This window comes from Anabrus simplex, chromosome 4 (assembly GCF_040414725.1).
Source record: "Anabrus simplex isolate iqAnaSimp1 chromosome 4, ASM4041472v1, whole genome shotgun sequence".
In the NCBI taxonomy this organism is placed as follows: Eukaryota; Metazoa; Arthropoda; class Insecta; order Orthoptera; family Tettigoniidae; genus Anabrus; species Anabrus simplex.
The window spans coordinates 156,050,611-156,076,701 of NC_090268.1; the positions used below are offsets into that span (position 1 = coordinate 156,050,611).

Consider the following 26,091-nt stretch of genomic DNA (forward strand, 5'->3'; position numbering starts at 1 on the left):
TCGGTCTTTGTCGCTATTGTACTATAAGGCAACGTATATCAGTGCGGGAGGAAACTATCACATCATGCCCTCGTGTTTTGTACCCAGCTGCAGATCTGGATTTGACCAATCGTCTTCAGGTAGGCATTTCTTTAGGCGCCCTAAAGAGAGTGGTGTTTTACTGAAATGGGAGAAGGCTATCCATAGAAAAGACCGAAAATTAACTCATAACTGTTTCGTTTGTGACATTCATTTTTGTGATGACTTTCTAGTGAAAGTAGACTCTTTTACGGTGAATGGTGAAAGAGAAGAGATACCAAGACAGCGCTGGAAATTACAACCAGAAGCATTTTCTCATATATTTCCTAATCTACCCAAGTATATTTCTAAGGCAGTTAAGAAACGGAACTCCCCCACGAATAGGCAATCCACACGAAGAGATTTCTCTAATAAAAGCCCTGAACAGATCGTAAATATCAGTGATAGTGATCAACCTGTATGCTCAGTAGTTGAAGATAGCTCTAATGTCGCAGATGCTAGGAAAACAATTGCGCTATTAAAGAGGTGATTGAAGAATCAGAAACGTAATTTCATTAGAACACAAAATCAACTCAATGTCGCTAAACATTTGCTTGAAAAAGACATTTCTGATATAAAATCAAAGAGAAATTTCACTGAGTCAAAACAATTCAGTTCTCTCAGCAAAAAACAGAAAATTATAGTCCATACATTGTTAAAGAAATGTCAAGCGAAAAGCAAAAAAGGAATGAGATATAGTGATGAATTTCTTCTTGATGCACTTCTTTTAAAAATAAAGTCTCCCAAGGGTTATCGGCACTGTTTAAATCATGACTTGCTGCCTTTGCCTTCTGAATCCCACTTGAAAAATTTGGTGAATGGCCTAAAATGTTCATACGGCATAAACGAGCATGCTACCGCTGCCATAGCAGATTTTTTTAATGGAAAGGAGGAACATGAACGCTTAGGGATGTTGATATTTGACGACGTGAAGTTACGAGAAGAAATTCGGTTTAACTCTGAATCGTTGCAAGTGAATGGTTTTGTTGATCTGGGGAAATTTACTGAAGATAAAAGCAAGGGTCAGTTGGCAAATCATGCTCTAGTTTTTATGTTTGTTCCTTTTCTATATAACTGGATACAACCCATAGCGATATATGCTAGCCGGAACGCCACCCCTGGTGATATAATTGCAAACATTCTCATTCAAGTCATCATACAATTAGAGCAAGTAGGTGTCCGAATCATTGGTTTCACATCGGATGGTAGCCAGTCGAATAAAAAGTTGTGGAAATGCTTAGGAATATCTGGTAACATAAAGAATCTGAAGTGTTATATTTCCAATCCAGCTGACTCCAACAGAAAATTATGGGCATTTTCACACGCGCCACATATATTTAAATGTGTAAGAAATAATTTTCATGATAAAGGACAGGTAAATTATAATGGCAATATTGTTGATTATTTAGATTTTGAAGTAGTAGTCCCGATAATGCCTCTGTTATCCTCTCGCTCAGACATCACTGTGGATGGCAGTGCCATCTGTGCGGCGGTCCACGGTAACTCGTGAAGACGTCGCACTTCCTCTTCGATACGCTATGGTAGGGGTTTTAATATTTTAGCTTGAAAGTATTATATCTCTTAATAATTTCTATCTAAGGAAAAATATGTTGTGCTTATTAGCTTTGCTGTAAAAAAATGGAACAAATTTCCACTTACCTGATTTCTGAAATAAACGAGTGTTGCAAACATATTTTTATGGGATAATTCTTGAATTTTTAACGGATTTTGTCATAAACCCCATATTTGTTTTTTAAAAAATATTTTAATAGGTTTAGACTATATTGCTGATACAAAAGGATGAAATCAGCAATCCCTGCTCATCATGACAGGAGGTAATCAATCTGCATAAACAAATTCCACAGCACATTCTGTCTCTGTAGTAGGCCGTTGTAAAATGCTGTCATAAAAGTGTTCATATTCCATCAGGTAAGGTTTTAAGGCATTTAGTTCACGTATCTTCTTGATATTGATGGGCACCTCAAACAATAACACAGAATAATGTAGGGCTCAGACCAGGTACTTCCTTGTCTGAGTAAGAAATATAACCTTCTCCTTTTAATCTTGCATTCTGAATAATATTACACGTGTGAGTTTGTTTATCTACCACTCTTCGTTTCCTTTTTAGACACAGGTTCGTCTTCTGAATTTTTTTTACTACAGTAGTGGCTTTACATTGCACCAACACAGATAGGTCTTATGGCGACGACGGGACAGGAAAGACCTAGGAGTTGGAAGAAAGCGTCTGCAGCCTTAATTAAGTTACAGCCCCAGCATTTTCTTGGTGTGAAACTGGGAAACCACAGAAAACCATCTTCAGGGCTGCCGACGGTGGGATTCAAACCCGCTTCTGAATTTTCAGACATATCACTTCTTAATCTGTTTACCCTCCAGGGTCGGTTTTTCCCCTCGGACTCAGCGAGGGATCTCACCTCTACCGCCTCAAGGGCAGTGTCCTGGAGTTTCAGACTTTGGGTCGGCAGATACAACTAGGGAGAATGACCAGAACCTCTCATAGGCGGCCTCACCTGCTATGCTCAACAAGGGCCTTGTGGAGGGATGGGAAGATTGGATGGGTCAGGCAAGGAAGCGGCCTTGGCCTTAAGTTAGGTACCATCCCGGCATTTGCCTGGAGGAGAAGTGGGAAACCACGGAAAACTACTTCTAGGATGGCTGAGGTGGGAATCGAACCCACCTCTATTCAGTTGACCTCCCGAGGCTGAGTGGACCCCGTTCCAGCCCTCGTACCACTTTTTCAAATTTCGTGGCAGAGCCGGGAATCGAACCCGGACCTCTGGGAGTGGCAGCTAATCGCACTAACCACTACACCACAGAGACGAGACATATCACTAAGAATATAAAAAACACTGCACTAACCAAAAGAAACACTTTTTGAATCAGTTGTTCACAAAACTAGGAACATGCTATTCCAGAAACACAACAAAAACAGATGAACAGCTGGTTATTCTGGATTCAGAACAGCAGCGCCAACCGGAAAGTTACCAGCAGTTTATCGCAGAAACCAACCAAGCGGTGCCACTTAACTGGTTTCTGAACTAAATACGAAATTCAACGTAATGCCTGACCATTATAGGATGACGTTTCTTGACTGGTTTCAGCACCAAAATGTGCGTATACCCTCTTAGTAACATATTCTGCCATTAACTCATTTTTCCATTTTTTGGCACTTGACTGCTTTCTGAAATAATCGATTCAATTAAGACCACGGCCACTTCCTTCCCACTCCTAGCCCTTTCCTGTCCCATCGTCACCATAAGACCCATCTGTGTCTGTGCAATGTAGAGCAACTATAAAAAAAAACCAGAGATGTCACTTGAAGAAGGATATATGAAAGTGAGGAGCCCGGCACAAGTAAGTGGAAATAAAGCTAGGACTCAGCTAAGGGCTCCGTGGTCGCCAACCCAGACTCCCAAGTTCAGAGCCTATGGGGCCCGTTTTAGTCGCCTCTTACAACAGGCAGGGTGGGTGTTATTCTATTACCTCCACCTACAGAGGGAAGTTGCAGTGCCCCTCAGCTGTTGCGTTCTTTACCAGCACCGTTTCAGAGTTTCATAACGGGCAGGTATACAAAACTGTCCTTTACAATCCTTGTATTTCTTGGAAATGGGGTTTTCCAACGTAACTAGAATAACTCACAGATCAGATAGGTCATTCCGGTGAGCAGCGTTGCTATTGGCTAAAGCGCCTGACGTCACTGAGAGCGAGAATGAAGTGGTATTTTTTTGAGCTTAGTAGTTACTCTAATTACACTCCACTCAAGTCATGAAATACAGAACTAATGGATATTTAGGTGCTGTACCATTTATTTTTTAAAACTTATACGAAAACATACAACTTGAAATCCGTATTTGTAAAGACAAAGAGACTCTCACAACGGCTTGAAGGTTGGAACGCAGGCCTTCTGCCCCTTGGCAGGTTCGATCCTGGCTCAGTGCGGTGGTATTGGGAGGTCGACACGTTAAAGAACTCTTGCGGGAAAACATTCCGGCACCTCTGTGTCTTCGAAAACAAGTTATTTGATCGAATTCAAATTTTAACACAATATGCAAGGGATGTTTTATACATCATTGTTTATATATTTCAGAACTGTTTGTTTCAAAGGGAAAAAGACTGTTATAAATTTGTAAGGCTTTTTTTTTTTTTTACTCAGGGTTGTTGGAAAATTCCGTTCTTGGTTGCGTTACAATATTTATCGTATGTCCAAAGTATCACTGTGTGACTAAAAAATTCGTAAATGAATTAACTTCTGTTATATCAGTTTGTATTTTCATTGGATAGAATTATATTATGTATCACTGACTGGACGGTACAGGGAAAGACGTGAGGTGGGGGCGGGATTGATGCACTACTTCATTTCAACACCGGAAACAGTGTCCGGCGAGCTGGCCTTTGGTCACAGGGGTCCCGGGTTCGATTCCCAGCAGGGTCGGGAATTTTAACCATAATTGCTTAATTTCTCCGGCATGGGGGCTGGGTGTATGTGTCATCTCCATCATCATTTCATCCTCATCACTACGCGCAGGACACCTACGGGCGTCAAATCAAAAGACCTGCATCTGGCAGCCGAACTTGTCTTCGGACACTCCCAGCACTAAAAGCCATATGCCATTTCATTTATTTTTGTCGGAAACAGTACCTTATTTTGACTGTTTTGCTCAGCATTAACCCAGGCTCAATAATTTCCTGGAATGCTTCGCATTCCGTACAAATGTCAACACCATCAGCTCCGTGGAAGTACTGAATCACAACTTCCTTGTGACCGACTATTTGACGCTGGAGGGTGAGAGGGGAATCGCTCGCTCGGCCTTTCTTAATAACATCTATGCACCCGCGATGTAACTATCAGTAGAGTTAGCTGTGGACAGCAACGAGACTAATGGTGATATTTAGAAATAAAATGTGAATCTAGAACTGACCCCGGCCGCCTCTTAACAAGTGTTTGTGGGAAAGAATCAAGAATGTTAGTTTTTCCCTCAAGTATTGTATTCCAGACATGTTTAACTATGGAACCAGGTAACTTGTCACAACATACATAAATGACACTAACTGAAACTTACACAGAGCTCTCCAGCATTCTACTAAATAAACAACCAAATCTCTCATTTACATACCTTTAAATTTTACAAGCTGGGTAATACTAATCACCTTCAAACCCACCAAATGAAACCAAGAATTGGTGGTATAACTAAAACTCCCACTAAATCTGGCAAATTCTTGATGCAGCTACTTAATGGTAGTTGTCACTGATTGGGTCTGGAATACCTCTAACCACTTCAAATGAAAAGGTCTGATATAAGTGTGAATTCTCTGCCATGGTCGTTAGGGCTATTCCCATGATACTAGGGAATACGTAGGCGGGTTATCAGATTTGGCATTACATGAATCACAATTTTTTACAAGTCTCTCAATTATGGAGTCGAACTTTGGCCACCATATACAAAAGCCAGCTAAAGCTTTGGACTTACAAATCCCCATGTGGGAAGCATAAATATCTTTTAAAACACTCCGTCTTAAAGCGGAAGGTATTATTTCTTTTTCATCATGTAGCTCATCTTTTCTTCCAAAATACGGTAAGTCATTAACAGGTTGGTTTTTTTTGCGCTATTTTCTTTACATCGCACCGATACAGATAGATCTTATGGCGACAATGGGATAGGAAAGGACTAGGAGTGGGAAGGAAGCAGCCGTGGCCTTAATTAAGGTCCAGCCCAATATTTGCCTGATGTGAAAATGGGAAACCATGGAAAACCATCTTCAGGGCTGCCGACACTGGGATTCGAACCCACTATCTCCCGGGTGCAAGCTCACACCGGCACGCCCCTACCGCATGGCCAACTCGCCCGGTCATCATCAGATTTTAAAGGCCACCCACTCTTAAGGGAAATCAGTATTTTTTTAACCCTTTCGCACTCAGCGCGCCGATCTATCGGCGCGAGAGGTTATGGCGAAAACGCTCACGGCGCCGATACATCGGCTCTGTCGTATTTACGGATTCTGGTCATTTGCGTAGCTGTTAAATCGTAACAGTTGATCGTGACGGTACATTAAAACGTTGAATTTGCGTTTAACTCAACAGATATATCCACCAGCCCTACAAAATATTTTTATTTTCGACAAATGAAATCTGTTGACCGTGAATGTTTATGTTGTGGTTATTTGAAGTTGTTATTGCGTGGATCTGTTTTGATTGGCTTATGAATACAACAAGTTGATCTTGCTATGAGTTTTGTTTATACTTTATTTCGTTTCTTTGGTATATCGTGTGTTCGATGCACTTCGTAAACTACAATTTTACTTCTTTTCATAACTCCGTTGTTGCACGTGCTTGCGTCATCTTTTTATCGTAATGGCTAGGCCATATTCAAGGCCGAATGAGGCCGATATCCATGAATTTTCAGATGATTTAGACAGTAATAATGACCTTCTTTTGCCGAAAGTGATTCCCGTTATGTGGGAAGTGACACGGTCGTAACTGCTCACCGTGCATCGGACTGCGAGGCCCTGACATCGATGACCGTTACATGTACACTGAATAACTTTGTGCAATGCTTCATGAGTGAATTGCAGCACACACATCATATTGATATCAAATTATTCAGAATTAGATGTTCTTTCATCCACGTCTAAGAGTAAAGAAGGAAAACGCAACAATGTCTAATTTTTCTGTCATTGAAAACAAGAATTTATGTTTAAAAAATTATTTTCGAAATTTAATAATTATTTTGGGCTTAACCAATAACAATACGTCCAAGGTATATTCATTTCTGAAATGCTCACAGTTTCCTGTATTAGTGTGATTAATTTTATTTTAATGTGTGTTAAACTCTTTACGTGTTGAATTTTTGTGATTTGCTTTGGAAAATCACAAAAATTGGTCTGAGTGTCTTCGAACAAACACCTGCATATTGGCTGAGTGCCAAAGGGTTAATGACCTTAACTTCCCTTGAATGATTTAAATCATCTTTGTATATTAAAAGGTAATTCTTCATTTTCCTCAAAAACATAATGAACAATAAGGTCAGTGTCATCATTGACTTGACAACCAGTCTGCGACATTTTTATTTGTACATCATAATTGTAATTTGACATGTACTGTACAATGCCCAATGGTGTAACCTATTAGCAGCACACACCAGGATGCCATTTTTAGATACAAAAATTGCAAGTAATGGACAGTTGTCATTAACTAATATAGTGGAAACTCGATAATTTGAAATTCCCGCGTAATTCGAAGAAGCTATCGTTCCCAGGAACATGAGGTACGGTTTTGTATGTTATTTAAATTGTTTAACTTAAAAACAAAGTTCAGACTTTTCATCCAAAACTGCCTTTACATTAAAAAAAAAAACAGTACTTTACAGAGTAATTTAAATTCAAAATTTATCCGCGTTACGATAGAAAGTGTCTTCTGGAACGTGCTGGGTTAGCTTTCGGTACTTTCACTCACTTTGGTGTGCTTACAGTGTGCTTCATACTTGGTAAGTTTGAATGAAATCGTAATTATTTTGTATTCAGCATTTTAATGAAAAATGTCACATAGCAGGCAGTGTGCGGAGATGGAGAATCTGAAAACACTGACGATGCTTGGCTCAATAATCAATTCGCACACACCGAACAATACTGTCAATGCCGATGAAACTGCACTGTTCTTTTTCAATGCCGAGCCCAAACAGACTTATGGTTTTAAAGGAGAGAAGTGCCAGCCGTAAAATCATACAAGGGTGGGGGTCATTGTAGTGTGCTGCAATGTACACGGAAGCGAGAAACTTCCTCCCCTCGTCATACGAAAGTTCGATAAGCCACGATCTTTTGAGAGCATCAGGCACTTTCCGTGCAAGTACAAGGAAAAGGCAAGGGCCACAAAAGGCGTGAAAATGAAAGACTCCCTAGGCCTCGAGTGCTTTAATACAATATAATAAATTTAAGAACTTTATTTCACGTCACTTCCACCTATTCAATACAATTCAAAATGTTGATGTTTAAATTAAAACATTATTAAAATTAGAGTTGAGACATGTTTCGCCCTTTCCTATGGGGCATCATCGTACCAAATACCTCAAATACTTCATAAGCTCTAATACCGTCGGGGCCAGAAAAAGAACAAGAGTTAACCAAGAGAGGTCGGATAGGATAGATGAAAGTGAGGAGCCTGGCACAAGTAAGTAGAAGTATTGCCAGGACTCGGCTGAGGGTCCCGTAATCGCCAACCCATGCTCCCAAGTCAAGAGCCCCTGGGGCCTCAATTTGGAAACCAAAGTATTCTAGTGACTCACAGCCAGCAGCACACTTTTCAAACATATAAAGTGAGACCTGCATCACACAGTCTGTCAAGCACCTACATAAATAGTTTCTTTAATTCAGACAGCAAATTAATACAGATATATACATTTTCTGTCAAAGCTGTTACCCCCTGCAATCCCTTCAAAAGATTAATTATTTTCTGGAATTTAAGATGCGCATTAGTTAAACCACATGGCAATCTGCTTTTTGCAGTGTTATTGTCACTAAATCTTTTAATGCCTCATCTAATTCACATTGTTGATAAACAAGGGATAAATGTAGCTTGGCGTAATATTTATTGTCATCAATCATTTGAAATAAATCCTCGATTAATCCTGGAACTGGCAGTCATCGCAATCACGACTCATTTCCTTGTTACTCAACTGGCAGAGTCACTATTGAGATGCATTACGCCAGTGCCGACTACTTTTGAGATAGCGCTTTAACAGTCAACATCTTTGTGACATATCTTTCATCACGTTGAAGAGGAAACTCTACTCTATAATACAGCACAATTCTGAAGTAGTTCAGGCTGACAGAGTGGGCGGTATCCTCGTGGAAAAAAGAGAAGGCTTTGCAGACGGTCATTATGCTGCGGTTGCTGTGGTTGTCCGATGTGCATTAGCTTTCATAGCGTAAAATGAGTGAATTGTCAGGAAGTAGTGAAATTCGTAATTGTTTGTTTGATCTGGACAGCGGAGATGATAGGGACGTATTTTTAGAAGAGATTGATGATGATTTTGGCAATAATTCGTCGGGTAGTGGCGAGTTATATGAGCCTAGGCTAAGTGATTTCAACACTGATATTGACGATGATGTGGAACACAATGAACCAGCCACTGATGATAATAATGATAATGACGGTAATGCAGTTGACCAAACAGAACCGAAGTGGACAAGAGTTAATCCTCCAGAGCCAGAAATAAAAGTGGAAGAGAAGTTCAAGGTTCGAAATGGAGGTGTATGAAAATGCCCTCCGAGAAACAGTCTTCCTCTAACTTATTTCTATTTGTTTTTATCCAATGCTATCTGGAATATTTTAGTGACTGAAACTAATAAATACGCACAGGAAATTATTCGAAATAAAACTAATTTTGGAAATATGGGTCCGTATTCTCGTCTGCAAAGATGGGTTAATGTTACGGTATCAGAAATGAAAAACATCATTTCTCTAGTTATAAATATGGGTCTGAACCCTAATAACAACATTGAAAAATAGTGGTGCACCTCAAAATCGCAAATATTTTCGTATTTCATCTAAAGTAATGTCACTAAAATGTTTCGACTGGAAAGAAATATTTTATAACCTGTTGGTAATGGTAATTTTTGATGCCTACATACTTTATAGTTTGAACATCGACAAACCCCTTGAACATGAGGAATTTATGGTTAGTATTGTCGAAGATCTTGTACATGAAGAAACTGTTCAAAACATTCCACCTGGACCTTCAGGAGGAATTGGACGTAAGTTGGTACGCCTCCCAGGGAATAAACTGCGGTTGTGCCCTGTGTGTTCGACTGCAGAAAAAAAAGCCATGCACCCACTTCTGGTGCCCAGGCAGTAATTGTGGTGTCCATAAGCAGTACTACCATAAATTAGAACATTTTGGAGGCCTATGAAAGCAGGAAGAAAGAGGAGCCACCCCGAAGGTAGCGAGGATGAATCTGACTAAATAGACTCGCGTGCTGGTGCGGTGTGCTTGTGTTATTTCAGTTCTATTTTATTTTTCAATACTTCAATGTAGTGAAACCTTTCTACATATTTTTAATCAGCATAAAATTGTGCTGTTGCCCAGAATTTTTGGATTATTTTGGAATACTTAGCGTGTGTTGGATACTTCACTCATACTGCTTCAGGATGCTAAATTGATAAGTTTAATTTCCTACTATAGTATTCTTCGTCCTTTTCTGAATAAAATGACGTTATACATAAAAATAAATTGAAAAACAACATTTTTATGAACTTTTTAAAAGTTGCGTGCAAAACTCGCCTAAATGCTCGCCGCTTGAAGGTAAACCGCTTGGCGGTTCCAGGGTTAAATGAGGGTTAATTGTTAACTTGTAATCCCCACATGTTCTAATAGAACCATTCCGTTTTAAAGCCGAAATGATCAAAGACCCATAAGGACTACAATCAATAGGCTCCAGTATGTCTTCTTTGATGAGCCTATCGACTTCTAAACTAACTTTGTCCTGCAACACATAAGGAACATTCCTACCTTTTATAAATCTATGCTGAACTCCCGGCAACAACTCTACTTTTATTTTTCCCTTAGCAAATTTTCCGAGTTTATCAGTAAATACGTCAGGATAGAGAACACAGCTCTTTCATGATCAAATTTTCGTTGTCTTGAAAAACCACTTGATCACTATTGGGACGGGCTATAGAAAAAGCTAGGGTTTCAAACCATTAGCATTCCGTTATATGTGAGCCTGTAGAGTCCCCTACCTACAAGATCATATCAGTGCACGTTACATCTTTGTACACCAAAGTAAAAGTAGTTCATCCCAACAGAACCGATTTATTGCTAACAGAAGTTACAAACATTTTTACGCATGCTTCTAATATCATGACCATTGAAAGATGTTTCTGAAATACTAAAATCGGTATTATAGTGGAACCTCGATTAACCGTTCCCGGAAACTACGTTTTCCCGGATTATGCGTCCAAATTACCTGGCCCCACAAGCATCGCAATTAAATCGCGTTGTAAAAATCCTGCATTATCTGTTCCTCAAAGAAAATTTCCCGGACTCAAACGTCCAGTTCAGTCCCATCAATGCTAAATCCTCGAACAAGCGTTTTTCAATAAACTGTAACTTCTCGCGAAAGGACGCCTATGGCATACTTATGGATCTTGGTGTTAACGCTCCGTCATTGCGATAATTAGAGGAAGTAATGTGCTGGAAAAGCGATCGGTGGTGAACTTGCATAAGGGACCATCTTAGCATCGCATTCAGATGGTATAGAGAATCTCGGCAATCATAAAGGAGAGAGTGGCCACAACAATTATAAGGAGACAACGCTTTTCGACAGATCTACTTGAAGACTGAACGTGTTTTGTCAAATGTTCGCAGTTATAAATCATCCACATTATGTTCAGGGTTAGATGTTTATAATTTTACTTTTTTTCGATTGTATTGCCGAACAGGTTTTTGACACTTTCCTCAGGGCACTGTAGAGTAACTGGGCTTTCAGGCAGGAATCGAAACTGCTCCTTCTCAACACAAATCTATTATTTTAATATTATCGTACATGATTATGTTATGGAGATCAGAACAGATGTTGCACCCATACAAAAAACCACGGAAGGTCGTGGGATTACCTATTACTGTTTTGGCCCTAATATAAGACTGGGAATTTTATGTTTTCGAGTTAAAAGTAAAAAACCACAGTCGTTTTATTTGCGCACGATACATTTAAATGGTTTCCAACTCGTGCTGACATGTGCAGCGAACGTGCTTTCCAGCTGAGCTGAAGGTCACCGTAATTTCTGACGTTTTGATGATATTTTTTTCTCTTTCCAATTTGATTGGCTTAGTGACGGAGAGAATTGAATATAATGCATTCGAGAACTTTTAAGAATCTATAATTACATACGAAACCATGTTCTCGAGTTCAACATAACCTTTAATAGTCGATGTAGGCCTAATTTACGCGGTACAAGATTTCCAGAAACTGACTATGAACACCATACCGGACACCAAATTACAATGGAAGATTAAGAAAAGAAGGGATTTCGCTATCATGTTGGGTGCTTTTGTATCAAATGTGCTTTATTTTATTAGATGAGAGAATTAAAAGCTACTTGTGGACGATTGTTGTTTGGCTTGGCGTTATTACATTTTTCGAAGCGTTTGGCTAATCAAAGTTGATGAACTGAAAAAGTTTTCATGGGAAACTGATGAAGTTTCCCCCTGTAAAACTGAATATAAAGTACACGTACCAGTAATGAATGTTTGATGCCAGTTTCGCGGTTTAACTTGCCTGCCTCTCATCCGGAGGGCGTGGGTTCGATTCCCACCCAGGTCAGGCATTTTTACCTGAATAAAAGGGCTGATTCCAGGTCCACTCAGCCTGCATGATTACCTTTAATTGAGGAGCTATCTAATGGTGAGATGGCGACCCCGGTATAGAGAGCCAGGAATAATGGCCGAGAGGTTTCATCATACTGACCATGCGTCACCTCGTAATCTGCAGCCTTCGGGCTGAGCAGCGGTCGCTTGGCAGGCAGAGGCCGATTGGGGGTGTAGTTTGGTTTGGTTTAGGAGTGTTTGTAAGATTATAATTATACATATTTCATTTTTGTGATGTTTAGCCAAATTGTTGATGGTTTTCATTCATTCCCAGATTTTCCCTTTACCCCTGTTGTACGTTTCATTTTAATGGTCCCTACAAAATCGGAGAATCGAGGTTCCACTGTACTGTTACTACCCGCATGAATGTCAAATTGCACAAGTACATTGTTCACAAGCAAGTCCACCTTGTAACTCCCACTTATGTTAAATTTCTAATTTCTAATTTCAACTATTCCTGCTTCTTTATGACTATTATTATTATTATTATTATTATTACAATTGAGTTTATTTACCATCCTTTCCACTTCCTTAAGCGTAATTTCACCAAGCTCATTTTCCTCCTACCAATGACCTTGGTTGTTCGCGACACCACCAGGAAGATTTCCTTTTACGTCGAGTGATTCCCTGGGATCTATTATTATGAGTTCACCTGAATTACCAAAAACACTTTCATTTCCTTTTTCTCTCCCTTCCCAAGATCCTTTATTACTGTCCAGAAAGGTTTCCCTGCTGCCTGACCTCGCCTTTCCAGGGAATTACAAAAATCTTCCCATGACTTCTTTTTGGATCCATCAGCTATTTGTTTCACTCTGTTTCTTTCATCTACGTACAATTCCTGTCTGCATCAGCCCTTGTTTGGAGCTATTTCCGATAAGCCTTCGTTTTTATGTTTACAAGCTGCTCTCACTTCATCATTCCATCAAGATGTTTGCTTTTTTCCATCTTTACACATAGTCATTCCTAGGCATTCCCTAGCATCCCCGTACGTCACCCAATCATTACATCCTAATCCTGCTTACTGTCCACTATTCGAAACTTCTCACTAATCATATCCATGTACTTCTGTCTAATTTCCTCGTCCTGTAGATTTTCTACCCTTATTTGTTCGCAGACAGATTTCACTTTCTCTATCCTACGCCTAACGATACTTAATTCACTACAGATCAGATAGTGGTCTGTATCATTGAAAAATCCCCCGAAAAACCTGTACATTCCTAACATACTACCTGAATTCGAAGCCTGTTAAGATATAGTCTATTATGGATGTGGTACCCCTAGCCTCCCATGTGTAGCGGTGAATAGCCTTATGCTTGAAGAATGTTTTCGTAACTGCTAAACCCATACTAGCACAGAAGTCCAGCAAACACTTCCCATTCCCATTAGCTTCCATACCTTCCCCACATTTACCAATAACCCTTTTGTATCCTTCAGTTCTATTTCGAAATCTCGTATTGAAATTGCCCATTAGCACTATCCTAAACTTGCTATTGACCCTGACTACGATGTCACTCAATGCTTCATAAATCTTGTCAACTTCATCCTCATCTGCACATGGTGAATACACTGAGACAATTCTTGTCCTAATTCTTCCAACTGCCAAATCTACCCACATCATTCGCTCATTTACGTGCCTAACAGAAACTATGTTGTCTGTAAAAGTATTCCTGATAAACAGTCCCATCCCATACTCTGCCCTTCCCTTCTTAACACCCGTCAAGTACACTTTATAATCTATCTCTTCCTCATTATCTCCCATTACCCGAATATCACTTATTCCTAGTACATCGAGATGCATCCTCTTTCCTGACTCAGCCAATTCTATTTTCTTTCTTCCATAAGCCCCATTAATATTGATAGCTCCCTATCGAATTCCACTTCGTTTGCGAAGTTGTTTCCAAGGAGTGCCCCTTCGTCTGTCAAATGAGAGTGGGACTCCATTACTCCCACAGGTTCGAGGCTTGCTTAAAATGTTCTGAGCTGGGTAAACTCGTGAAGAAAGGATGCTACCCTACCTACACATAGTCCAAGTGAGGATCTCTCCTCTAAAGGATTAGGAACCACCGATGGATTGTATAGTCCTAGCTGCCTGAGCACAAGGAGGGTCACGACTCAGAATATGTCCGAGATGTCCACTCCCATTCCATAGCAACTGGTATCACGACCCTCAGGACCACTTACTAGGCCACTCAGCCGGTGCCCATGGTTCACAAACTAGGACGTGACTACAGTAACCCACACCATGAACCATACTCATTTTAACACCTAAATGAAATAGAATTCATTATCGAATTCATCTGTAACAAAATGGGAATTTTCTGTCTTAAAAAAGTAATTTTCTTTACAGTTGTGGTTTCTGCTGACTGACAGTTTTTGACTTGGCAGCAGTACATACATTCACAAGATGTCCCATCACATGACATTTTTTACAAATATAATTTTTGTATCTACAGTAACGAGTCGCATGATTTTTACCCCCACAAACATGACAACCAGATTTAATATGGAAATTGTTTGACTGGTAGGTGCCCTTAGGCTTCATATAAATGACATTCACTTTTCGACCCATCAAGAACATAGCGGTCTTTCAGTAATTCTTTAGAATTAGCCAAGGTTAACTCCCAAGAGTAGCTTTCTTGGCATCCTCCTCAAGCTTCAAATTTAAGTCTGCATTACTGTCTTCCACATTTGCCACTTACAGCTTGACAAATTTTCACTTTTTCCGTTTATAACCACTGTTGCTATTATGATAAGAGAATGAGAGTAAAACTGTTTAAGTTTTACAAGAAGAGAAAGAAAACGTGGCTGGCACTCCTCGAACGCCACATTGAATTCAGGGAACTGACAGCTAGACCAGCATTGCTACAGATACATGCAAATTGCCAACAAATATGCCAAACAAAACCCCATAGCACAACAGCCCCAAAGGGCCATGGTCTACCAAGCGACCGCTGCTCAGCCTGAAGGCCTGCAGATTATGAGATGATGTGTGGTCAGCAAGACAAATCCTCTTGGCCAGTATTCTTGGCTTCCTAGATTGGCAACAAATATGCAGGTTGTGAAATTTAAAAGACCCTTTTCTCACTCAATAAATGCCAATAGCAGAAACTCTTGGACATGTATCAGTTTATTTTTGACATAGATCAACCTTACTAAGTTGGAACAATGGTAAAACTTTGAGACCCTGTTCGATAAGTATAGGTTAAAGATCTAACATGGCAACAGCTCTGATACAGACTCCAATGAGCTCACACGAGGTCGCAGCCTTGCCAGCATCAGCATTATAAATATTGGTCTGGATAAGTTAGGTCCAGCTAGCATGATCACTGGGCTGGATTGGTTAGGTACAGCTAGCAAAAGGACCATTAGTCTGAGCTCTTGGGGCACAAAGCCCCGTGTTTGTGCAGCGGACCAACCAACAGTCCTCCAGCATCCCCTGGCTAAAAGTTACAAAGCGACAAAAAGTGAGGTTGTGTGGCACATGCCATGCCGATTTCAAATGCCGCTCTTTCCTTTTATCCAAATGTGGTAACCCTGTGGCCACGCATCACGCAAACTCTATCGGATGCATTATGAACACTGCCTTCGTCACAGTTGATCACACCTGGTCAATACAAACGAAGAAAATTATGGCAATCTCTAGTTTTATGCTAGTTTTAGTTCTACTATATAACTAAAAGTACCATTTAGACTGGGTAGATCGGTCCCAAGCAAGTATCGAGGAAGGATCTCTCCTCTGTGCTACTTCAGGTATTCTAAAACATTTTTATACGATTCTGATATCCAAACCAGATACTGAAGTACCATCAGAACAATACTGTTGACCACATAACTATGGCACCCGTTCACAAGTTTTTGATTTAGTCACACATTTTAAGGTCTGCAATCATTGGCTTAAAATTGGGTGAAAAATATCAACTGATCGGGAGGTTAAGAAGCAATGTAAAATATTGGGAATCTTCCGCTTGAATGGGGACACTTGACAGGTATGTGGTGATCATTTTTCTATTGGATTATTGAAAGGAACATGTAAAACTATGAGCACAATGACTATTAAGAGACTGAAAACCATATACTTACAGGTGGCAATTTTTGGCTTTCTTTGGTGGGGACATCCGCCAGGCCCCGGACCTGCAGCATCTGGGCGGTTTTAAGGAAGTCTGCAAGCTGCTCTTGCCCTATATGCACTTCGCCATTGTACATAAAGCGCAGAAGGCACTCCATGTCCTTTTCTTTCACATCTCGAAGGATCACAATTGGATGCTGACATGGATTAGCCTAAAATCAGATATGTTAAAAGGTGTTAAGTACTGTAATTCAAAATTCAGCAAATACTGGAATATTGAACTAATATAGGCTACACTGTACGAAAGGTAATCTATAAATTAATTACACATCAGAGAGAAAACAATAGAAATAAAACCTGGAGACTAAATACATACACTTCAGATCTATAAAACTGGTGGGATGAGGTGAAAATCAATACATTTTATCCAAATACTTATCAAACATAATGTAATGAAGGAAATTAAAATTTTTAAAAATCTCTAGTTCCCTTTGGGTTATGGATCAAAGACAGCCAGCGCTGCTTGTCTCTCCACCACTCGTTTCTTCCATCTAATATTTCTTCTATCTTTCTTCCTATCTTCTCTATAGTCTCCTGCACTGTATCCATCCACCTCTTTTGTGGACTTCCCAGTGATCTCTTTCCAGTTGTTTTCTCTGTAAATACTTTCTTAAAAACTCAAGTCTTATCCCATTCGCATCGTGAACATACCATGTCAGCTTGCTTGTTTCTATACTGTCCTAAAGGCCCAAATTGGGAACCCCAATACTCTTTCTAATTTGATTTCTGATTCTAACTTTTCTTGTTCTCCCTACGATACCTCTACGAACTTCATATCGGCTGCTTAAACTCTACTCTCATCTAGTTTTGTTTCTGTCCACATACCAGCAGCATCAATAGCCTACATAATACGTCAAATACAGAACTTCTAGAACTTCTTTGCATTTCCTTAGAACTTCTTGGTTCCACAGTATAGCCCTAGGATTCGGCTAAAAGCTATAATAATAATAATAATAATAATAATAATAATAATAATAATAATAATAATAATAATAATAATAATAATTTGATTTACGTCCTACTAACTACATTTACATTTTTTTATTTTGGAGATGCCAGGGTGCGGGAATTTAGTCCCATAGCTGTTTTTTTTATATGCCAGGAAATCTATTAAACTGGTTCAGTTTGACTCGTACTATTCAATAACTCTATTTCAACTTTTGTTGCTCAATTTAAAGAATTCCATCGTCAATAATTAATCTACGCTTCACGCATTGACATACCGTATATTTTAAGGTCCACTGTATCTATTTTTTTACTTTAACAACCTCATGATTGTTTTAACTCTGCCAGGAAATCTACCAACATGAAGCTGATGTATTTCAGCACCTTCAAATACCACCAAATACCAAATACCACCGGACTTTGCCACTTTGCCAAGATGGGATCAGAAGACAAGCGCCTCAACTATCTGAGCCACTTAGCCCGACCGCTAAAAGCTATATGCTTGTTGTACACTCTTTCCAATCTCCTCAGTTACATTCCCAGCTTCTGTGATTACACTACCCACCAACCAAATTAAAAAATGAAAAGTAACAAATACAACTATCATAGGTACCTTAAAAAACTTCAAAATTTATTTTATGCATTCCTTTTACAAGTATAGCCTAATCAAAGACATTAGTGACACTGCAAGTTATTTGAAAGTGAAACGACGTTATGGTGTTAAAAGTACCGTAAACTTTACCAAAAATATTCTAGGTTGTTTAAATGAGATCCAACCGTCCATGGCTATTCTATGAAATGGAAACTTCAAGGGGTTGTTCTGCACCAGATATCATAGTGGTTTGCACTTCAGCAAGGCTAGAGTTTGACAAATAGGTTTCCATTTAAATACCTCATTTGAGAGTATTGAAATCCAAATAAAAAATTCTATGTCAGAAATGGACACACTTTGAACATTTTCAATTAGTAGGCCTAATTTTAATAAATAATAATTACCTGCATTTATCAGCCTAAATTTACTTTCTACTGTATTTTCAATTAAATAATTCTTAAACTTTTAGCTCAGGTGAAAACTTACACAGCTAAAACTTCATTTATCAGACTAATGGTAGGCTAATTTTGTTCCATGCTTAATGCTACTCTGAAGTGTACAGTGTAAGAAATATGCCAACTGGCAAAAAATACCAGTGATAAGCTATACCTGAAATATTTCCTTTTCAAATAAAATCTCTTCACAGAACTCACGTTCACGAATAAGCATCATACCTTTTAAGAGCATTATATATAATCTGTCAAGGAAACGATTAACTGGTATCATAATGAAAGGAATTCTATATTCCCATTAATCATTTATGGCTTTAAAAAAGTATCTAACACAACTTCTTCTGCTAGTTGCTTCACGTCGCACTGACACAGACGGGTCTTATGGCGACGATGGGACAGGAAAGGGCTAGGAGTGGGAAGGAAGTGGCCGTGGCCTTAATTAAGGCACAGCCCCAGCATTTGCCTGGTGTGAAAATGGGAAACCACGGAAAACCATCTTCAGGGCTGCCGAGAGTGAGATTCGAACCTACTGTCTCCCGAATACTGGATACTGGCCGCACTTAAGCAACTGCAGCTATCGAGCTCAGTCTCTAACACAACTAATTAAAACTTGTTTCTTAAATAAGCTTCGTACAACAATTGTGACTTAACCACTTGTATCTCATCAAGATAAACTGCTGTTCAAATTCCTCACATTATGAGAGTAGATTAAGGCATGGAACAGATATCGGTGGTCTTAACAAATCAAATTCCCAGATGTTTCTTCAGTTTTCAGGAAGGTTATAAATATATGCCCCCCCCCCCCACAGCCAGAAGAGAGAAATTTCAATATTACAAAATACTCTTCTGAATATAATTCATGGTATCCCATTACTGCTAACAAACAATATTTCTGGCCAATTTTTCAGGCTGTTATATACTTGCAACAGTAAAACTGTATCTGATACACATCATTCCCCCAATGATAAACTAGCAAAAGTGGCAAACTAGCGAATCTGCAGATAAGAACTACAGTACGTGAACCTTTTAGTGATACCTGAGCTCCCTATTGCTGAATCGGTAGACTTCGGTTATCTTCCATATTCGTAACGGCAACCTTTGAAACACAAATTATGAATCGATTATGCATCGCTGTGAGACATCTGGCGTACACTTTACGTACTAGTACTGTTGTTTACACAGCAAAGCCAAAATATAGAATTCATGCTAGGAACAAGATTTGCATCGAAAAATGTTATATAATGTGTTGTGATACAGTTGTTGGCTTAAGATAATAAAGGTTTAGAAAATTCATTTTGATCAATCATACTATTGATTCAATTCATATTCCATTTCGATTCAGTTGGCAGTATAACGGGAACTGAGAGAGTTCCCTCCTTACTTCTCACCCCCGTAAAACCTGGTATCACTAAAAGGTTCGCGTACTGCAGATTCTACTATCTACCCTCTGGCAAAGTCTTGCATCTGCAGCTTGTTCTGTACGATTTAACACAAAACCAACCATAGAAATGCATTTTACATGAGCAATCACAACTTGTTTCAGCTCTCCTGATAATCCGACAATTTGCTCTTTTGTCAGTTTCCTAGAGCGTAAGATGATATAGTAGGCATTTAACTTACATCCCTGATTTCTGATATAGGCCAACCAAGATATATCTCATCACAGGTGAGTGTCTAGACAAATATTGGTATGAAAAAATAGCCTGCAATGGATAGAATAGACTACATGAAAGGCATACGGCTTCACGAGAACTACTTGTATTTGGCTATGAAACTACAGGAAGAGAAATTGGGTATAGTGCGCATTGGTATCACCCAAATATCACTATAAAATTTGTCACAAATGGAACATAACAATTGCTTTTAAACATACCAAGTGAAAAATCTTTGGCAAATTAAGAAATATTTGATTTTTGGAGAATATTATGTATACGTACTTTACCACTTCACAAGTACATTTGGTGTTGCGCTCACAGTGACACACGTATGTCTTTTGTCTTACACTTTCAACAATTTTGTGTGTGATATCTGTGTTCACTGAAGTTCTTTGCTTTCGTTTCACTGCTTCGCTTGTCAATGACATCATTTCATGAATTGTATCGCGATATACAATATTTAATAGGCGACAAAATGGTATGGCCAATGTACATAAGAAAAATGCAGTGGACTGGTGATTTATTGGTCCAGGGATCGAGCTACTTTCGTTTGAACAGAAATAAAAATATTTATTGGTCCAGGGATCATGCTATTTTTCTGTTGACCTCCATTTTGCTGTTTGAACTGGCCACTCTAGTCATATGGACAAAGATAATGAGAATCTACAGACATAGCACTCCCATTCCACGGTGCTAGCCCTGGACCTGAAGAAAGTAACAAAAGACGGCACCAGCAGCGAATGGACAAGGATAATGAGAATCCACAGACATAGCACTCGCATTCCTCGGTGCTAGCCCTGGACCTCAAGAAAGTAACAAAAGACGCCATCAGCAGCGGAATACGACATAAACCAGTCCTGTCTACAAGCCTTAAGTATGTTTTCATATTTCTCAAATAACGACGGTATTTCTTAAATTGCCAGAGATTTTTCACTTGATATGTGTAAAAGCAATTGTTATGTTCCATTTGTGACAAATTTTATAGTGATATTTGGGTGATACCTATGCGCATCATACCCGAGAAATTAACTCTCAAGATAATTTTCTAAAAAAAAAAAAAGCCAATTACTAGAAAATTAAGAACAAAAAAGAGCATGGGCTACAATGTGTAACCTTTAAAAAAATACAATGCTCATTTGTAAGATAATCCCATGGAAGTCATCTATATAACTTAAATACTGTGCATCTCAAATAATATGAGGTTTTAAAAATGTACTGCTAGAAACCGATTACTATACTGAATGCAACCAAAGACTGCAGGGGCAAACACCAACACATCAGCTGAGGCTTTTACCACCACTCGGTAATAATTCTGTCAGTTTGTTTCAAATTAAATTATGAAGTTTCAATTATAACTATTCTACAGAAATCCTGATTAAACATGAACGACAATGGCATGCAATTGAAGGAAGAACAAGTAGACTACGTGGTCCATCAAGTAATTAAACTTTTAACTTAGATGTATAACAGAAAATTCTAACAATCAGGTTACATCAAAAATAATGAACCCCCTATTACTCACCTTGAGAAGTCGTCGGAAGTATGGACTGCATGCAGACAGTACTACCTTGTGGGCAGTGAATGAGCAGCCATCACAGGCTAATGTCACGTCCACAAAGTCCTCTTCATCTCGTAAATGTCTAAAAGATGAGATGATACTGGCATGAAAATCATTCCACCGCAGACTGTACTGCTGCTCAGGATCCGACACTTCTCCCATCTGGACTGGTAGTTTCTTTACCAATACATCAGGACTACACGTCCGGAGCCACTAACGGTTAACAGCACCAGCTACTCCAAATTCTTGGATTGTTATAAATTTCCTTTTCTTATTATTGTATAGTTGTGTTATTAGTCATTCTTCCCCCGAAAGTTTCGGCTTTTCCTCCCTCTACCCCTGGAAACATGAAAAAAATGCTCACCTACATTAACCATACCAAGAATATTTCCATGAAGCAATAACATAGGCTACTTTAAGACAGAACATCATACTAAGAATAGAAGTAATGGAATTACTGCAGAACTGGAAATTCTATAAACATAAGCTCAGTAAAGGGCAGTTGTCAGAATTTCAGCAAAGGGGTAGTTATTCAGTTTTAATAGCACTAAGGACGATCTATAATCTTGCCACTATGAAAATGAAAGTTATTCTCTTAGCACAGAAAGTAATGAGAAGAACAGAATTAGAAACTGAAAAAAAAATTCATTATCAGACTTCTTTTAATCCTAACATTTATTCACCAGTACAGGATAATAGCTTTATATTTCGCGCCGAATGTCACTCAGCGGTCCCTTGTCAAAAATTCACACGAATATTTCAATAACATGCTTCAGTAAAAGTGCAGACCTAGTTGGTGTACCAAAAAACACGATTCAGTAATAAAGTAAGCCTTACACTCAATGACAGTCGCTTATTGGATCAATCACGGTTGCGCAATGATTAAAAAATCATCATCTGTTAACTTTCAAGCTACAAGTCTGTGTAAAAGAATGCAATAGCTATTTAATAATGCACTTGTGATAAGCTAGAGGCAGCTGTCAATTCTCGGTTTCATTAGAGAAACGGAGAGTAGAAACGATAACTCGTAATTCCCTTCACTTTTATACAATCACAATTCCCAGCCGATATATTATAAACTTCTTCTCAAAACACACATCTCACATTTTTCACTAAAATTAATTTGTCTTACTGTCTTTCCTTCACTCTCCTGGACCTACTCGGAGCTTATAGCATTCATACTACAAGCAAAACATCAAAATAAAAATAATAAAAAAAATGAACTCGAACAATAACATACTTCAAATACTTTAAAATTACTAAATGACACTTAAATACAAACACAGACACTTATTTTACCACTTCAATCCACTAAAATCACACAACACCGACCTTCTCCCAAGTCACGACCTTCCAAGTACGACGCCTACTAGCTTATGACCCGGTAGGTTCACTTAGCCATCATGGCTGCAAAGAAAACTTCAAAGCGCACAAAAAAAGCGGCCATATTCACGAACATGAATTGCGCCGAGGTGCTCTAAAAATAAAACATAACGAGAACTGTGGTCTCCACACGCCAACAAAACAACCTAAACATACTCTGAAAACACGTTATTCCCACCTGATTTCAGGAGAATACTGCACAAACTAGGTACCCGTAGTGTCTCCGCGCTTTTGCGCACGGCTGCTCTGCCTGCCAACCCGATTGATGCCCGATAGGCCTAACCACCATCGCGGTCATGAAGCACACGCTGAATTTAACACGCCCGTACCTCATATATAGTCCGTAGGGCGTAAGTTTTAATGGCATAGTGTAATAAAAACTAGTAATCTATGCATATCCGCCGGACTTCATCTTTTCACATGCGAATAATGTAAAGACGGAGCCATAAATCATACCTGTTTCCATTCTCAAAGCAACAAAAGATCAATCAACAAGCTGAGAGCAGGATTAGTAGATCACTTCCGGTTCTCCCCATCCATGCGCGCGAAGTATGAAAATGCTGTATGTCAAAACGATATCTATCTCAGTAGTGATTAATGAGATTACTTATGAAACACAAATAAATTATTCAAATATAATTCAAAGGCAGAATAACAGGAAAATAAACTTAAAGTAATGATAATAAAGTGAATTATCTAAAGTAATACTGCTACCGATAAATTGAATCTACTCATCCCATCGTAATTGATGAAATATAAAATACATAAGTATTTATACATAAGTATAAGTAAAATGTATAAGAATTATGATGAATATGCTCATCACTTCCGATGAAGAGTTTCTCATACTTACCTCGTTAAAATAAAATTTATCCTAACTTCCCATATGTTCTTACCTTTATAAATGGATTGAAGGACAAGCACAAACATGACTGAATCTTAATCAGTAGGTGCAACAGCATTTACGGAATATCCGCCCAAAGTAAAGACAATATCCGCACAAATCATAACGAATGTACTTTCGTCAACATGGTTATCTTAATTAGCCGGGAAGATATCCGAGATTAAAAAAACAGTCTTTACCAAAAACAGCGCATGAAATTAAACACAGCCACATCCGTCTTTACTCCGCAAATGACCAGTACGAGAGCCGTACAATGGACGTAATGTCTCTATATTTGGCCATTCTCTCTTCGCTCCACTCCGCTCCCCTCCCACACAAGCCCCAACCCTTCCCGTGCAACCAAGTTGATATCGATTTTAGTACAGTACTTGCAGTTCGTTTGGTACGGTGACTTGGAAACGGTATAGTCTATATATCACCAAAGTCCAGACGTCAGACCGTGGAAAAAACACGCCCTCCGACAAAACGCGAAGCCTCCATTTTGTTTATCGCTGCTCTTGTAAGGATCTTAGATTAGTGAAGGATTCGGAGAAATAAAATACTAGCTGATCTTATTTTAAAGGGCTGTATACAAATGATAAAACAGTTTTCCATTAACCGAAATTGAACCAAAATGTACGGCTATTGCTCCGAGCTCGCCTTGACTAAATTTCTGCTCCTTTGGGCATTGGCACAACATATGAAGGGTTATCGAGAACTACAATTAAGGTCAGTTGGCCGGTAATTTCTTTACTTTCAAGCACTCCAGTGTCTGAGTAGAATCGAACAGATATTCTGTTTTTAAAAATGTCTGTAGCGACATATCCTTCACAGGATCCAAGAGAAAATCGTGAATATTCCTTGAAGATTCTCCCTTAATATTCTTAACTGTTCTGAGTTAGTTCAGGTCATTTTATCGGCATTATTAATAGTACTTATCCTAAAATGTTACGTTAGAAACTTATGATTTCTTTATTAAGCTACACACGCAATTATTATTATTATTATTATTATTATTATTATTATTATTATTATTATTATTATCATGAATTCTAATATTGAAGACAACGCACACAACCAGCATCCACGCCTTTCGATTAACCAATGACTGAGCGAGTTGGCCGTGCAGTTAGTGTCGCGAAGTTGTGAGCTTGCATTCGGTAGATAGTGGGTTTGGACGCCACTGTCGGCAGCTCTGAAGTTGGTTTTCCGTGGTTTCCCATTTTCACACTAGGCTATACCTTAATTAAGGCCATGGCCGCTTCCTTCACACTCCTACCGCTTTCCTAACCCATCGTCGCCATAAGACCTATATGTATCCGTGCGGCGTAAAGCAAATTGTAAACAAAAAGCTAACAATGAGGTTAAAATCCCCGACTCGGCCGGGAATCGATTCCGGGACCGCTGGACCAAAGGCCAGCACGATAACCATTTAGCCATGAAGCCAATAATAATAATAATAATAATAATAATAATAATAATAATAATAATAATAATAATAATATGCTTCCGTTTCCTTGCAATCGACCATTTTCAACATACGATTTATAATACTACAGTAACTACTACAAAAATTGTTAAACTGTGATCTGCAAAGGTTGGAACATTGTTGCCTTGTAGTTTCGTTTCTAATGTAATTTAACTAGCTGTAGCACCCGTCGTTGACGAGACAATCGCTTAGATGTGTACGATTACAGTTTTGTCACATTTCCCCTCATATTCGTTTCCTTACTCTCTGTCGCGCTTTGCCCTTTCATGTTATTTTATTTTTTGCATTATTGTTGATCTTGATTTAATCTCTTCCTTCCCGTATAAAAAAATCCAAAACTGGGTTAAAATTCAAAGAATACTGTTGATGTACAAGGACTTTAAAACGTTGCCGGAACGATCTCCATAGCAACTCTCTTTACAGCCTATAGAGTTAGTTACCGGTTCTTGGATTTAAAATTTCATTCGACTGCCACTATTTCCCTTATTGTTGGCTCTATCGGAAAAAGGTACAGAACAAAAAAAACGCCATGAGCTACTTTTGTATAAAATCAGTCGTAAGACATACATTGAGT

At 38.9% G+C, this 26,091-nt stretch overlaps 1 protein-coding gene across 3 annotated transcripts in view; it reads right to left on the bottom strand.

Moving 5' to 3' along the window:
* The window catches only part of ab (abrupt), a 152,726-nt gene extending 129,099 nt beyond the window's left edge, over positions 1-23,627 (bottom strand). Inside the window, exons 1-3 of one of the 3 annotated variants that reach the window (XM_067145287.2) lie at positions 23,602-23,627; positions 21,727-22,101; positions 16,515-16,712 (exon numbers count right to left, since the gene is read on the bottom strand). In XM_067145287.2, coding sequence (XP_067001388.2) covers positions 16,515-16,712; positions 21,727-21,924 — 396 coding nt within the window. In that variant the 5' untranslated portion in view covers positions 21,925-22,101; positions 23,602-23,627. Of the gene's footprint in view, positions 1-16,514; positions 16,713-21,726; positions 22,102-23,094; positions 23,258-23,323; positions 23,397-23,601 lie in introns of those variants that run through there. The other 2 variants (XM_067145286.2, XM_067145285.2) reach the window with 2 other exon arrangements.
* Positions 23,628-26,091: the final 2,464 nt, after the last annotated feature.